Source organism: Crocuta crocuta, unplaced genomic scaffold (genome assembly GCF_008692635.1).
Source record: "Crocuta crocuta isolate KB4526 unplaced genomic scaffold, BGI_CrCroc_1.0 scaffold248, whole genome shotgun sequence".
In the NCBI taxonomy this organism is placed as follows: domain Eukaryota; kingdom Metazoa; phylum Chordata; class Mammalia; order Carnivora; family Hyaenidae; genus Crocuta; species Crocuta crocuta.
Window position 1 is genome coordinate 5,482,430 of NW_027532409.1, and position 13,586 is coordinate 5,496,015.

Consider the following 13,586-nt stretch of genomic DNA (forward strand, 5'->3'; position numbering starts at 1 on the left):
GCAGAACTCAGCTGCCTATTAACTTTCAACTTTTCTTACTCAAAAACCAAAGAAATATTATGGAATCTGCATATACAGATTGTTGGGTAGAATTTGCAGCAAACCAGATGAATGTGTTATAAACAAGAAGGCTTTGGGAAACACATGTTGAGTGTTTAATACTTGCGCTATCAAAACCCTGCAGGGAGACCTGAAAGTCACTTATCCTTTGGGCATTAAATAAAGTAAAAGAAATTCAGTTCTGAAACTAGAATTTATTCCCTTTTCTTTCCCTACCATTTATTTCTGATTATAAAAGTACATATTTGTGAAAAATGCAAGCAATACATTACCAAAGAAGTTAAAACTCCTATAACACCTACCCTTAAAAGATCATTGTTCTCCAGCTTTTTTTTTTTAAATTTTTTAATGTTTTATTTATTTCTGAGAGAGACAAAGAGACAGCGTGAGCAGGGGAGGGTCAGAGAGAGAGGGAGATACAGACTCTGAAGCAGGCTCCAGGCTCCAAGCTAGCTGTCAGCAAAGAGCCCGACGCAGGGCTCAAACCCATGAATCACGAGATCATGACCTGAGCCAAAGTTGGATGCTCAACTGACTGAGCCACCGAGGAGCCCCTCTCCAGCTTATTTTTAACTTAGTATGTTGTATACAACTTTCCATATGAGTATATATAAGTTTCCTCATTCTTATTAACCATGACATAGTATTGTACTGTTTACATGTACCATAATTTACTAACTTAATCTCCAACTGATAAACATTTATGTTGTCCGAGGTCATACAATGCTGTAACAGATAGCCCTTACTCGTCTCTCTCCATATTTTTAAATTGAAGTGAAATTTACATTAGAAAATTAACTATTTGAAAAGTGAACAATTCAGTGGTATTTAGTATCTATCTCACAGTGTTGTACAATCACTGCCTCCATCTAGTTCCAAAACATTCCCATCAGTCTAAAAGAAAACCCTGTACCCGTTAAGCAATTTCTTCCCAGTTTCACGGGTACAGTCCCTGGTAAACCAACCTGCATTTACCTATTCTGGGTATTTCATAAAAATGGAATCATATAACATGTAAGTGGTGCTTGACTCCTTTCACTTTCCCTTGGCATGTTTTCAGGGCTCACTTAAGGTTATAGCATATATCAGTAGTTCATTCTTTTTATGACTTATTCAATGTAGGTTTATCTACTTATGAATTTATTCCTGTAAGACAAACTTTTAAGGTAGAATGTGAAAGATGTGTACACGTAAGATTTATTAGATTCTATTCTCTTAGTGCCGATAACCTGAAAAACATAAACGGTGTTTTCTGGAATGCAGAAAGCTGAGGACCCCTGGTGGTTAAGCACTGCTGTTCAACACTAGAATGGTTCTCTATTTTCCAAGAGATGACTGGGCCTTTATATAAAACCACCATTTATCAATCAGGTCACTGTACTGGAGAATGTAGAGAGAGAATTTTTCATCTTTCATTGAGATCATAGCAATTTAGATTCCCTTACAGAAAACTAATTCCATTAACATGACAAGTTGGAAAATAGGGGAGTTACAGTCCATGGACAGGGAAGCCCCATAGTATTCAATGACTCCCCTAGGACCTTTGTGTTAAAATGTGCTAGAGAAAGTGAAACCTGAATGTCCAAACAATATAAAAATTCCACATCTGCCCATGATAAATGCTGAGGCCAGAATAGGTTGCTAAGATAGCCAAGAAAGAACTTTTCAACTAAGATATCATTTTTCTCTTCTTTAGAACAAGTGACTGTCATGCTGGTAACAACTTCAGAAGTTTTTAGACTGAAATTAATCCACTTAGCTTTGGAAAAGTTTTGTCACTGGCAAAATTTCTTTGCCTCTGGAGTGCTTTATGCAAACACTAAGAAAGCCGATCTTGTCTTGCTAGTATACAGCAGATGATTCAAGGAAATTGGGTTATGGGAGACCACAACGGCATCTTTTCAGGTGGTTCGTTCAAACCTACAATTTTTTTCCTCCATTCTAGACAAGTTTATAAACATTCATATCCTAGAATAAGTCCACTTAAATGTAGATGGCCCATTTACAAGTCCTAATTTAGATCAGATTTCCTTACATACAAGTCGATAGTAATGTTATATAAGGCATCCTGCCAGTTTGATCTTCACAATAACCCTATGAGACAGATATCACTCTGTCCGTTTTACATATGAAAACACCAAGGTTTAAGGGGATTAAATCACCTGCTGTTGGTCACAGAGATATTAAGTAGAAGAGTCTGGATTTGAACACAGTTCTTCCCACTCCCAAGCATGTGCTCTTTCTACCTGCAAGCTTTCTGCATCAAAGTATAGTTTCAGCCTTCATCAACTCTTTGCTGGGCACCTCCCATTCTCCATGCTGTGTGCGCACCACAAAAAAAGAAGCTTACAATCTAATAGAGAAAGAACTACAGTAAACCGAGGAAGTAACTGGCTTCCTAAGAAAGAGAATAAGAAGGAAGAAGCAGCTTTTGGTACAAGCCCTCTATGAACCAGGCCCTGCAAGAGGCCCTTCACACGCATGATCTCATTTAATCTTGACATTTATTCTATGATGTAGGGATTATTGGGCTCATTTTACAGATACGGCTCAGTGAAGTTAGCAACTAACCCAAAGTCACAGCAAGAAAGGAACAGAGTTGGTGTTTAAAGTATAACCATATAGCCAAGTATAAATGACTCCAAAATAGATGTACTTTCTTCATATTTTTTCCTGTTCTGGGATTTTGAGGAGGGAGACTTTCCTTTTTGCTTGGAGGGAAGTGAAGTTTTACTGTAGAAGATGGCATCAGCCTGAGCAACTGACAGGGATATCAGGACACGATACAGGGATCTCACTGTGGACCCCTGGGGACCTCTCCGAAGGAATTATGAGATAAGATCAAAATAATGTGACCTAAGACCAAAGGACTGCAGGGTCAAGAAGCACTGGGCAAAGTGTGTACAAGACGTCAGCCCTGGAAAAGCAGCCCCAAAGTCACTGATTACTGACCATGTGAAAATGAACAGGGTGTGAGTGACAGAGAGAGTGTCAACTGACTGTGAGCCCTGCCCTTAACAAAGCTTCAAGTTTAGAAACATTTTGATCTTACTTACTCCCGCCAAAAAAACCCAAAAAGTCTGGGAAACAACTGAACTATCTGCAATTGGGAATCAGTGTCACCAACCTCTAAACAAGTAACAAGAGGTCAGCTGCTCCCCACTCTTTCAGGGGTTGCAACTGAATGGGGGACAAACACACACACACAAATACACGTATTGTTTTAATTGGGGAGTTTCAGCGTTAAAGAAAAAAAACTACATATACAAGTGATATACATATCACTTTTAAGTTTAGTAAACATCCCGGGGCACCTTGGCTTCAGCTCAGGTCATGATCTCACGGTTTTGTGAGTTCGAGCCCTGCATAGTATTCCGTGCTNTCACTTTTAAGTTTAGTAAACATCCCGGGTCAGCTCAGGTCATGATCTCACGGTTTTGTGAGTTCGAGCCCTGCATAGTATTCCGTGCTGACAGCACAGAGCCTGCTTGGGATTCTCTCTCTCTTTCTCTCTCTCTTCCTTACACTATCTGTCTCTCTCAAAAATAAGTAAATAAACTTTAAAATGCATATCCCTAATGACAAAAAAAAAAGGTTAGTAAGCATCTTTAAGTCAATTACAATATTTAAATTTATAATAAACACGAAAGTTGCTCCAAGTTCCTTTCCTGTAAGTGCTTCTCCTTCACCTAAGGCTTCTGCAGAGTAGTGGAGTCTGATTCCTAGAATGCTCTCCCCTCTGAGCACACACTTCTCTCAGCAGATGCTGTCTGTCACAGCTTCAAGGGGTCCTATAAGCCCTCCTCCAGTGCAGGGCCTCCAATGCCAACAGCTCCCCGTGCCCCGGTCAAACCTCAGTGAAAGATTCACGTGGCTTGTTAGCCTTGCTTTCCCTTGGTTATCTCCTACCCCTGCTTCAGCCTCTAACCTCAAAAGCAATCTTTTTTTAAATTTATTCTTTATTTTTATTTAAAAAATTTTTTAAATGTTCATTTACTTACTTTTGAGAGCGAAAGTGAGTACAAGTCAGGGAGGAACACAGAGAGAGAAGGAGACGCAGAATCCAAAGCAGGCTCAGGTTCTGAGCTGTCAGCACAGAGCCTGATGTGGGGCTCAAACTCACAAACTGTGAGATCATGACCTGAGCTAAAGTCAGACCCTTAGCCACCCAGGAGCCACCCAGGCACCCCTGAAGCAATGCTGTCTTTATATCCAAGTGTGTTCATGTTCTGACTCAGTATCTTTAGGAACACAGTGTCCACATGAGCCCACCAGGACAAGGGACCTTACCAGTCTTAATTCAAAACTGTGTCTGCAGCACCTGGCGGAGCACATAGCAGATGCCCAGAAAATATTTGCTGAACCAATAGATGAACCCTCTCAGGACAGCCTCTCACACAAATGAGGTCTGAGAAACGCTGGACACGGTGACTTACGCTAACACAGTCTCTTCCTTGCTGAGGCGAGTGGTAAGGGCACCAAGTGCTTCTTGGGAAGCCAAGGGAAGACCAAAGCCACTTAGGGCTGCCACTGCGTGGTAGATCTGGGTAACAGATGAGTCTTCACTGACAGCTGCCAGAAGCAGATCTTTGGTCTCATTTGAAATAGAGATCTAAGAAAGGATTGGCAGACACGGAGTTTTAGAACATGTGCTAGTAGTATGGCAAGCAACATGCAGAGAGACTGCCAAAGTCATACCACCTAGCCAGCACACGGTCGTTCCCCCTCAGCTGCTCAGACACCAGAATTCAATGTCTGTAGGGATTCAGCATAATACTTGAAATGATCCTGGCAAGTCACTTGTCTACTTGCATGGTTCTCCTATGTTCAATAAAATGGATTTCCAGAAATCTGGAGTGGGGGACATTCTACTTTTACTTTGAACATTTTGAAAAGTTAAAGGGAGTTGGAAAGAAAAACCAAGGCTTCCCAGAAGAGAAGCAACTACAGGAAAAAGTTATTTAAAAGCTATGAAAAGTGAAAACTCAGGGAAAAAAATAAACTCCATTTCCTTAAGAAAAATAAAATCACGAGAATGGAATTCCCACCCAAACTAATGGATTCTCATTGTTCAAAAAAAAAAAAAAAATTAACCTGCCCTCCCCCTTTAAAAATATACATTACAGTATAAAGTATATATAAATGTAAAAGCTGGACTTACCTCACACCCCGAGAGGGCCTGGCTGGACTGGGCAGCATAGAAAAGGGAATCCACATTGCCTGGATCAAGGTTTGACTTAATGAAGGCACATGCTTTCTAAATAGGAGGGAAAGTCAGTGATAAGTGGTGATATACACAGTGACTGGGAAAGCATACATGTTTTTTGGTGACGACATTCTGAGCAATCCATGATGGCTAAAAGTATGAACTACACAGATTTCACATTTTAAGCAGGTTGTTTCCATAGAACATTCTATTACACAACACTGTTGACTTCATATAAGAGCGACAAGCCTGAAGTACTCTAGTCCTTCTGAACCCTAGAAAAAAAAGAAAGAAACCGCTTCCACTGGTCACCTGCTCTGCCCATAACCTGTGCTGGGTTTTTATGATGTTTTTTCTTTAATGACCCTATGGTAGATATTATCATTCCCATTTAACAGTAAAAGAAACTGAAGCTTAGAGTTGGTAAGTCACCTGATGAAGGTGACAAAGCTACAAAATGGCAGTGTCTCCTCTGATTCTAAGTGTACTGGGGTCTCCACTTAGATGTTTCCAAAGTTAAGTCAGGTTCAACACATCTAAAATGAGCTTGAAACCTTCTATTTCTTCATCTGGATCTTCCAGTTCATGCATAGGCATCACCACATACCCTACTACCTGAAGCAGAAACCTAGGAATCATTCTTGACTTTTCCCTTACCCTACAAGCCTAGTGAACCTACCTCTTTTTTCAGTTTTCAAACCCAATCTCCACCCTCTGGCTTCCCTCACTGCCTTATTTCAGGCACTTGTCATTTGTCACCTAGTGTATTTTANGTCTAAAATGAGCTTGAAACCTTCTCTATTTCTTCATCTGGATCTTCCAGTTCATGCATAGGCATCACCACATACCCTACTACCTGAAGCAGAAACCTAGGAATCATTCTTGACTTTTCCCTTACCCTACAAGCCTAGTGAACCTACCTCTTTTTTCAGTTTTCAAACCCAATCTCCACTCTCTGGCTTCCCTCACTGCCTTATTTCAGGCACTTGTCATTTGTCACCTAGTGTATTTTAATCATCTCCTAACTGGTCTCAAGCCATGCCGTTCATTCTGCATACCGACTGCTTCAAGGGTGGTCTTTACAAAATAAAAATGTAACCATGTTACTCTGCTATCAAAACCCTTGGGTGGTTCCTTATTATCCTCAGAAAAAGAGCCAAAGTTTCAGACATAGCATAAAATGCCCCCATGACTGACACTTTCAGTGCCAGCTTTATCACACCGCCTCCAACTCCAAAATCTTACCCTCCAACATGCAGCAGCTACCCAGAGACACTATGATCTCACCTTGGAACACATGTGACCCTGCTACCCCCTGCTGGGAGCACCCTTCCCTTGTCCCTCCCGTCTGCCAAACCAGGTCCTAATTTCATCTCTGTTCAGATGTCACCTCTTCCAGAAAGCATTCACAGACATTCATCCCAGGTTAGGCCAGGGGCCTTCCCTCCCAAATGCTCCCCCAAAACACTTACCACACTGTATTAACTGCCTCCCCCAGTGACCAGTTATTTAAGAGCAAAGATTTGGATGAACCCCAATCAGTGTCTGCCAGAAAGTAGGCACATAATAAAACCCATGCTATACTCACTGTATCAAACTATAAGAAATGTTTTCTAATTGTTACATTACTAAATATTTTGATGGAGGTAACATAAAATTCAGCTATTCAAAATTAAGTGGCAATAAAACCAGTTAAAAGTGGGTGCTTTTGAGGAGGAGGACAGGGTGTAGAGCAAGGTGGGCCACATAATGGGCTTTTGTTTTTCACTAACAGTTGTGCTGTATTATCCAGTGTTTTCCTGGGTGCATGTGCTACTTTAGCCAAAACTATTTTTTAATTTTATGAATAAAAGTTAAATAAGAGTCTCAAAAGAAGTATGTTTCAACCAGAAGTTTGGGGGGAAAAAACACTTAACACTGCACAAATTAGGAATCTGAAGAAAAAACAATCTAGTCAAGGAATCCTTCAGGACAAGGTAGGTAAACCTAAGACATGTGCTTTGTCGCCATCTGGTGCTTTACACTAGAACAACAGCATCCAAGACCCCCAAACAAAGATTATGGTCATTGGTACCACTTTTCGAGCACTTAAAATGTGTCAATACTGTTCTAGGTGCTTTGTGTACCTTTCTCCTTAAGCATTCGGTCCTCCTATTATTTTAAGTTTACAGAGAAGAAAACTGAGGCATCAGAGAGGCAAAGTGACTTGTCCAAGGTCACTCAGCTCTAATAGAGGAGCTGGAATTCAAACCCAGGCAGCCTGGCTCCACAGTTGGAGCTATACAACTATATAAACTCTGTCTCTCACGGTTTTTCATCTCTAGTGAAAAATTATTTGTCCTGGAGGAAAACCAGCATTGTGCCAATTACCTAATTCTTTGAACAGGCAAATGAAGGTAAACACTACCAGCAGTCAGTAGCTTCTAAGCTCCCAATGCGTACTTGGTTTTTACAGCGGCAGCAGCAGTGCAAGACCTCTGGAAACACACCCCGGACTCTCAGTAAAGACCACCCAGTGCTGAGGCTTCAGGGGCTGCTCCCAGGGCCTTGTAACTGACTGGAGCTGGCCTCATCCTACATTCATTTTCCCAACTGAGGCCTGCAAATCGTCCCAAGCGTCCACTCCCTTTCTGCTCCTCTCTAACCTTCTGTGCCCCATATTAACACTCCAGCCAGCTAACATCCTCCTGAGCAAAGAACATCAGTGCTTTCCTCTACCCATTCTTCTCTACAACTCCCTGAACAGAAGCAGGAGCCAAGAAAAGATAGCTAAATCTCTCTCATCTGCCCTTACCTCTCCCTTATTTCCACTCCCAACTACTCTGAACTCTCACACCATGCTCTGTAATGTCTCTGTCTCTCGCCAGACTTCGTTCCTCTGCTGTGATACAAGGCCTACCTCCCACACCAAGTAACTAGATGTTACCTTTGTAACTGGGCCTACCTTTCTCTCTGTTTTAAATATATATGTATATATATTTTTTAAGTTTATTTATTTATTTTGAGAGAGAGAGAGCATGAGCAGGGGAGGGGCAGAAAGAGGGAATGAGAGAATCCCAAGCAGGCTCCGCACTGTCAGCACTGTCAACGTGGAGCCCGATGCAGGACTGGGACTCACGAACCCTGAGATCATGACCTAAGTTTAAATCAAGAGTTGGACACTTAACTGACTGAGTCACCGAGGCGCCCCCTGGGCTCACCTTTTTCATACGTGCTTCTTACCACACTTTCCCCCACACCTCTGTTCTGGCGGCCTTGGACAACTGACTCACTGCTCCCAAAACAGAAGCACTTTTAAGCCTCCAGGCTTAGCAGGGGCTGTTCTCTCCATCTGGAAGCCAACTCATCTTGTCACCTAAACTTCTCCCTCTCAACTGGTAACTCCTGACATTAACAAAACTCAAGACTTCTTTTACTTTATCTTTTAAAGTTTATTTATTTATTTTGAGATAGAGAGCAAGTGGGGGAGGGGAGGAGAGAGAGAGAAGGGAGGAGAGAGGGAGAGAGAGAGAGAGAGAGAGAGAGAGAGAGAGAGAGAGAGAGAGACCCAAGCAGGCTTAGCACCACCAGCGCAGAGCCCGATGCCGGGCTCTAACCCACAAACTGCGAGATCATGACCTGAGCCAAAGGTCAAACGCTCAATCAACTGAGTCACCCAGAAGCCACCAAGGCTTCTTTTAAAATAATCTTTCCTCAGGGGCGCCTGGGTGGCTCAGTCAGTTAAGTGTCCAACTCTTGATTCTGGCTCAGGCCATGATTTCACAGTTCGTGGGATCGAGCCCCTCCTTGGGCTTCACGATGGCAGCACAGAGCCTGCTTAGGATTCTCTCTCTCCCCCTCCCCAGCTCATGTTCTCTCTCTTTCTCTTAAAAAATAAAATAAAATAAAACAAAACAAAACAAATAAACTATTCTTGATCCTTTTCTCCCCCCAGCTGCTACCTTCTCTCTGCTACCAGTGAGTCTCCAAATTGGAAAAGTCAGAAGACACTTTCCAGTGCTCACACCCTCAGTACTAGACAGAACGGATCCCTTCCTCATTCTGAAACATTTGCCTCCCCTCGCTTCCAGGATTCCCCCTAATCTCACCCTACTTCTCACAGCTGCTCCTTACTCTCATCCTCTCCTACCTGACCTTTCAACGCTGGAGTTTTTAAACTCCTAGGCCCACTTGTCATCCATCCTCTCCCTAGGCAATCTCATTCACACACACAGCTTCATCCAGAACTTTTATGAAGATTATTCTCAGATTTGTACCCCCAACTCAGACTTCTCTCAACGGCCACTTACATGACTCAAAGGCATTTCAAATTCAACATGTTTAAGACCAAATTCATGATCTTGCTCGCACAAACCTGTGTTCCTGTCCCACAGAACGGCCCAAACATCCACCCATGCGGCAAAAGTGTTATCTTTTTTTTTTAAGTGTATTATTTTGAGAGAGAGAACATGCAGGCGTGCAGGGAAGGGGCAGAGAGAGAGAGGGAGAGAGGAAATCCCAAGCAGGCGCCACGCTGGCAGCACAGAGCCCGTTGCAGGGCTCGATACCACGAACCATGAGATCACGACCTGAGCTGAAATCGAGAGGCAGATGCCCAACCAACTAAGCCACCCAGGCAACCCCGGGTGTTATCGTTTGCACCCCTTCTGCATTCAGTGTTGCCCCATATTCCCCTGCCAAAGTCTGTCCTCTACAGAACAGGAAAGAAACCTTTCTAAAATGAAAATGGAGGGGCGCCTGGGTGGCTCAGTCAGTTAAGCGTCCGACTTCGGCTCAGGTCATGATCTCACGGTTCATGGGTTTGAGCCCCGCGCCGGGTCTCTGTGCTGACAGCTAGCTCAGAGCTACCGGAGCCTGCTTCAGATTCTGTGTCTCCCTCTCTCTCTCTGACCCTCCCCTGCTCATGCTGTCTGTCTCTCAGAAATAAAAAAAACATTATAAATAAATAAATAAATAATAAATAAAATGAAAATGGATCATGATACTTGTTGCTTAAAATCAACTGCTCTTTACAGAAAAAGCAAAAATTTTCTTATGGCTGTCAAGGCACTTAGACTGCTCCAGCCTTTCTCTCTGGCTCCACTCCTCTCTCTCCCACTGTCTGCACAACATGTGGCCTCTGGTTAGTCTCTCAAATATAACCTGCTCCTTGCCCGCACAGGTCCCTTGCACATGCCATTCCCTCTGCCTGAAGTTCCTCCTCTCCCCTGTCCCCCTGTTAACTCCTCTTCTCCCTTTAGAATTCAGATCAGTCGTACTTTCCTTTATTTAATATATCATTACTGAGTGCCAACACATAAAAGGTGCTCTTCTAGGGACTGAAGATGCACAACAAATAAAATGGACAAGGTGCCTGCCCTCAAGGAGCTGTAATTGAGAGGGGGATAGATGAGAATGAATTTCAGAGACTTCCTTGGGAAAGTCTTCCTCGACCAGGTCAAAGCCCCCTCTTTATAAACACTATTTATCTCACCTTCATAAAACTTAGCATTGTTACAAATATTCATGTTTACATTTGATTATATGACTGATGCCTGTTTCCACTATTAGAGTGTACATTCCAAGAGGGCAGAAGCTTTCTTTTACTGTTCAACACTGAATCCCCAGTGCCGAGCACATAGCAGAGACTCACTAAATACCTGCTGAATGACTAAATGAATCGTGCAGCAGCCAGTACAGATAGCAACCTCCCTGTACAAGGTCAGGGCTTATGGTAAGCTTTCTCAGCAGACAGGGTGAGTGAGCTGCCCTCTCTGCTGGACTCCCACACACCACACGAGCTTGGGACTTTCCACACGCTGTGCGCCCCTTTGTACTCGGCACCTGGTCTCACTATCATGGTACCTGTCCTTCACTAGATAATGAGCTGTTATCTTTTCTGCACTTAGCATAATGCCTGGCACATAGCAGATGCTCCACAAATAATTACTGCCTGAAGGCATGTCTGACTGTCTGCTAAGGCCAGCAACCAGCTGAATACCTGGCCCTCAGCAAGCACTCAGTACTTGTTGAATGGTACCAACATACTGACCTTCATATGCACTCACTATGTAGTAGACACTGAGGTAAGCACTTTTTTTTTTAATGTTTATTTATTTTTGAGAGAGAGAGGGAGGAAAGGGCAGAGAGGAGGGAGACAGAGGATCCCAAGCAGAGAGCCTGATGTGGGGCTCAAACTCATGAACCATGAGATCATGACCTGAGCCAAAGTCACACACAGCCGACTGAACCATCCAGGAGCCCCAAGCTAAGCACTTTATACAAGTCATCTCATTTAATCCCCATAACAACCCTATAAGATAGGTATCATTATCCCCTTTTACAGACAGGGAAAGTGTGCGATTGTCTGACAACCTGTAAACACTGCCTAATGTTTCCTGACTTCAGTTATTCAAACACCACATTGCAATTTGTGCCTATACTGTGTACTATGTAACCTATTTACTTCATGTTTTCATTATAGTGAAAACAAAACAACTCCCACTATTTTTAAATCTTCAAGAAGGCTAAGCAGTAATATCTATAAAACCACCATTCTCATGTGCTTGTAAGTTTCATTTTTTTAAGTTTATTTATTTATTTTGAGAGAGAGGGAGAGAGAACAAGCAGGAGAAAGGAGGGGGGGGGCGTAGGGGGACAAAGGATCTGAAGCAAGCTCTGTGCTGACAGCAGAGAGCCCAAGGCAGGGCTCGAACTCACAAACCATGAGATCATGACCTGAGCTGAAGTTGGACACTTAACCAACTGGTCCACCCAGGTGCCTCTCGTCTGCTTATGGTTTTTAAATACACATATACAGAACCTGATTATTAAAACGAAAGATGTTCACTCTTCCTAACACCTAAAACCAACTCTCTTTCCACATTCTGTTCTTCCTACAACTTTCTATTCTCACATTTTTATTAAACCCCATTCCTCTCAGTTTTGCTGGGAAAATCTGTGACAAAATAACCAAAATCTCCCCTAAGGATCTATCTGTGAGAACAACCAGTTCAGTGCGTCCAGCAGGGCCGAGGCGGTTCTCTCTGCTCAGCTAAAAGCAACAACAATGGAGCAGGACACATCACCAAACACATGGATGGGCAGTAAGGAAAACTGTCCTCTGTGGGTTTATTTACTGTGCACACCTAATAAGGCAATTTGCTAGCTTGAACCTTCCATACAACCCCCTTCCTTCCATTGCTTATGATGCGCACATCACACAATCACCCCAGCACATTCCACAAGCAACTTGAAGAACGAAGTGTGTGATTAACCCATTCACTTTCTGGTTAACAGGCACGTTTGAGAGCCACCATTTCTAATAAGCTAATGCTTACAATTCATTCAACAACCATTTGTTCAACACTGTCTGTTTATTAGACATCAAGCAATGGGTATGACAGCTGAGAAAAATGTCAATGTACATTAACCACTACTACTACATAATAGAGCTGAGAGCTAATACATACTACATGCCATCACCATGCTAACAACACAACAGACATCACCTGTGAGTGGACTATTATTATTATCTCCATCTTAGAGATGAGGAAAGAGATTCTGAAAGGTTCAGGAGGCTGAACAGGTGACTCAGTTATGTAGTTCTGAAGTCAAGATCTTGAAGCCAAGCAGTCTGACTTTAGCATCTGTTTTATAAACACAAAGCCATAGCTGGACCAATTATGCAATTACCCCATATTACGCTGCACTGCAGCTGTCTAAATGGCTTCAGTCTGTATCTTCAGCCCTGACCAATGTCCCCTCATTGGGGACACTGTTCTCAGGACATCAAGAGAGAACACCTTTAGGAGTATGTGTTCAACCTAAATCCATGTGGAATTCCAAATCATGTGATAGATAAAAAGGCACTGCTCTAGCTAACATGAGAGTAGCTTATTCTTCCATAATCTCCCTAGACTGCATCCTACAGTTCCATACGGGCTTGAAAATGACCAGTAGAAACTGCTCTTCCTGCATTCAAATCCACCAAAATTTAATATTAACCAAATATTCCAATTTCATCTCCTATATCTCACAATACAAAACTTCTACAGGTCAAGACTTCTCCACTCGGTGTCTCCCAATTTGCTCTGTCTCACTCCCAGGCCATCTACAGACACTGCAGCCTTCTGTATATTACAATATCTGCACCAGGCACTGTCTGAACTCCCCTGAATAAATTATAAATAGAAGCAAAACTTTTAAAATATTGGTAATAGTAATAACTACCACCTGAAGCGCCTTCTGTACGCCAATCACTTACTAGGCTTAATATGATTTCACTTTATCTTTATAATGATCCAGTGAGGAAGGGATCATAACTCCCATTTACAGAGAG

General features: G+C 42.6%; 1 protein-coding gene across 2 annotated transcripts in view; it reads right to left on the reverse strand.

Moving 5' to 3' along the window:
* Positions 1–13,586, reverse strand: part of RPN2 (ribophorin II) — a 57,054-nt gene that overhangs the window by 35,805 nt on the left and 7,663 nt on the right. For both annotated transcript variants that reach the window (XM_077778900.1, XM_077778901.1), the window contains exons 3-4: positions 5,222–5,317; positions 4,497–4,672 (exon numbers count right to left, since the gene is read on the reverse strand). In XM_077778900.1, the coding sequence (XP_077635026.1) occupies positions 4,497–4,672; positions 5,222–5,317 (272 nt within the window). The remainder of the gene's footprint in view (positions 1–4,496; positions 4,673–5,221; positions 5,318–13,586) is intronic.